The sequence below is a fragment of the Zosterops lateralis genome, assembly GCF_965231275.1.
Source record: "Zosterops lateralis genome assembly, chromosome: 10".
NCBI classification, from domain to species: Eukaryota; Metazoa; Chordata; class Aves; order Passeriformes; family Zosteropidae; genus Zosterops; species Zosterops lateralis.
The window spans coordinates 24,773,870-24,776,891 of record NC_139770.1 but is presented as its reverse complement, the minus strand read 5'-3'; the positions used below and the strand labels follow the sequence as shown (position 1 = coordinate 24,776,891).

Here is a 3,022-nt window from a genome sequence, read left to right as displayed (position 1 = left end):
ATATTGGGGGTGTCAATGTGGGGAGGCTGAGGAAAGCCAGCCCCAGCTGGGTTTAGCTGGGGGGATATGCTGAGCCAGAGCTGTGGTGACCCTGAGGCCAGCCTGGTGGCAAATGCTAAGGCACTGAAATGGCTTTCCCGTGTGTGGGAGGTGGTATGTGGGGTAATTGGTCAGAGACAGAGATGACACAAACACACTGAGCATCCTCAACAAACAGCCATGAGTTTATTATGGCTGCCCTTTTTATAGGGGGTTTGAATTTCCCAGGTTTAGATTGGTTGGGTTCTCTCTCCTCCCTGATCCCTGCCCAATAGTGTGTCTGCATCTAGGCTTGAACAGGGCTGGCTGAGGGTCCCTGTCTGAGTTCAAATCTGTCCTGTCATTGTTCACCCAGGGACTTGTTTATCCAACTAGGAGCGGCAGATTGGGTTTTTTATTATAGCCAGATTTACCTGTCCAGCTACAGACCAGCTGTACTGTGGCAGGGAGGAACAGCCCTGCAGGGATGGCTGCTCTGAGGAGGTGTCAGGGCAGCTGGAGGGGAACTGGCAGGACTCAGCTCTGAAATCTGGACTTTGTGCCTTTATGGCATTGGACAAGTGTTGCTTTCATCCCAAAAGTGTTCCTTCACACCTGTCTGACCTGTTGAGTTGAAGGGGAAGGAGGTCAGGACAGCCTAGTCTGTTTTGTGGAGACATGAACTTAGTAACATGCCAGAAACACTGAACAGCCACCCAACACAGCCTGCCAAAGGAATGGGATAAACATAAACTGGATCAGTTTAACAATGCAAACAACCTCAAATACACAATGAGGTAAAATGCAATATACACAAGACACAATGGCAAGAAGGCTCAATAGATTTGAGCTGCAGAAGGAACTAAAAGAGGTACGTGGCTCACCTGTCTTCCTGTAAGAGTAACAAGTAGGTGCTGGAGGGTGGAATGGAGGCACGTTAACATACACACTTCTACACATCTCTGTGACCTATTTGTTTACTAGAAACATAGAGTATAAATGTCTAAACCTAACAGTAACTTGCTAGAGAAAAAGAGCAATACTTAGGACAAGAGGCCTGAAGCTGCATTTCCTCTTTATGTTGCAGACGTTGGGGGTGGGTTTTGCTCCCCTTTTTCCTTTAGCAAGGCTGTATCTGGAAGGGGTGGGTTGCCTCTGTCTTTTGAGAGCTGGCTTTGGGCTGGAGAAAGGCTTCATGGAACTCCCTGCTGACAAAGTAGTAGCAGACACTGTCAAGGCAGCAATTGGATGTGGCAATACACCTCATCACGGAGGAAAAGTTCTTCATGACACAGAGCAGGAAACAGGTAGCTCCAACGCTCTCCATGATGAACCTGGCAAGTAGCCCAAGGTAGGCTGGCAGAAAACAAAACAGAAATACAGCCAGATTTGCATAAATAATGTGTACGGCTTTCTGGATTGATTTTTCCTCCGGTGAACTTGCGTTCAGATGTTTCTTGAGGTTCCTGATGACTTCTGTGGAGCAGAAGGTCAAGATTGCTAATGGGAGAGTGAAAACAAAGAAAATGGCCAGCAGGCTGAGAGCAGCAGGCATGGGGGTGTAGGTCTGGAAGCAGAGATCTGCGTGTCTCTGCCTGAGCTGGATGGTGGCACTGATTGTCACCAAGACCCACAGAAGCCCACAGAGGAGGGCAGCCTTTGACGGGGACCTGAAGGTCCTGGCTTTTAAAGGGTGCTTTATGGCAATGTATCGATCAATGGAGATTAATGAAATTATGTAGATGCTCATTAACATGTTGATAAAATACATTGTCTCCGTGAACTGGCAGAGCTCCCCTTGGGCTGACTTATTCCAGAGCAAATAAACCATGGAAGGCAAAGTGCAGATGACAGAGAAATCAGCAAAGATTAAATTCATTACATACACCCTGGTTTCTGTCCACTTCTTCATCTTGCAGGAGAACACCCAGAAGGCAAGGACATTAAATAATGCTCCAAAGAAGAAAATGAGGCTATACAGAGCAAATTCAATGAGGCAAACGTGGTGATGCAGTTCTACATTTGTGGTGCTGCAGTTGTTGGACACATTCATTGTCCTGAGTTACAGATGTTGTATGATGTTCTGAGACCTGAAACAGGTAAACACATGGTAAGACCTCTTTGTAGCTGTAAGAAAAGCACATATAAGTACATATGTCCTTGGTTAAAAATGTGAATTTGAGCTTTTCAGAGCTGTCTTTCTCAGTCAGCCTGTGTCATCCTTTGTCAAGCCTTCTTTACCTTCACTCACTTTATGAGTGTCTCAGGGCACACTTCCAATAGGACATGCAGACAGCCTTTATTAAATAGGGAGATCTTGAAGTGTGTGGGGACAGGAGGCAGCATGGCATGGGAAGTGAGCACCTCCTGTGACAGTGTGAACACTAATTCTTTAAGCCAGGCTGTGCAGATGATGTAAAATTACCCTTAGCTTGGTGTTTTGCTGGGCAGGGATTGCAGCAACCAAAACTAAAGCCCAGCACAACCCATGAGCTAAAGCTCTTCTGTCAATTCTACTGGTTTTGGATTCAGATCGAGGTGAAGGGCTGGGAGTGTGTAGCAGATGTCACTTGATAGAAATCCTCATCCTCTGGCTCTAATGGGGAAGGTTTATGAGCCTAGATCACCTTGTGAACCTAGATCTCCTTCTCCAAGCTGAGGAAAACAGCTGAATCTGCATTCCTGATCCCTGGAGGGTGAAATGGCTATGGACAGCATGGGAGCCCTGGTGGGTAAGGGAAGGAACGTGCAACTGAGCAGAGGGAGAGAAGGAAAGAAAATGGGGCTGAAGTCGGGAACAGCACAGCATCTTCTGCATCAGCTGCCCTCAGACCTGCCACCTCCATGGCAACAGCCCTGAGTGCCACCAAGATTCCTGTAAATGGAATGGGTGGCTCTCAGCAAACATTCAATGAAGATGCAGCACAGGTGTGAGAATACAGCTGGGCAGGGCAGTACTTGTCAGAGGTTTTAATGTACCCACAGCACTGCTGGCCTGCCCTAG

The 3,022-nt window shown here is 47.3% G+C and overlaps 1 protein-coding gene across 1 annotated transcript; it reads right to left on the bottom strand.

The window, feature by feature from the left end:
* Window positions 1-1,138: 1,138 nt before the first annotated feature.
* Window positions 1,139-2,071, bottom strand: LOC310913534 (G-protein coupled receptor 35-like; the record flags this gene model as incomplete). Its single annotated transcript, XM_083869041.1, has 1 exon — window positions 1,139-2,071. The coding sequence occupies one exon, from the start codon at window positions 2,069-2,071 to the stop codon at window positions 1,139-1,141; it is 933 nt and encodes a 310-aa protein (XP_083725167.1).
* Between the last annotated feature and the right edge of the window lie 951 nt (window positions 2,072-3,022).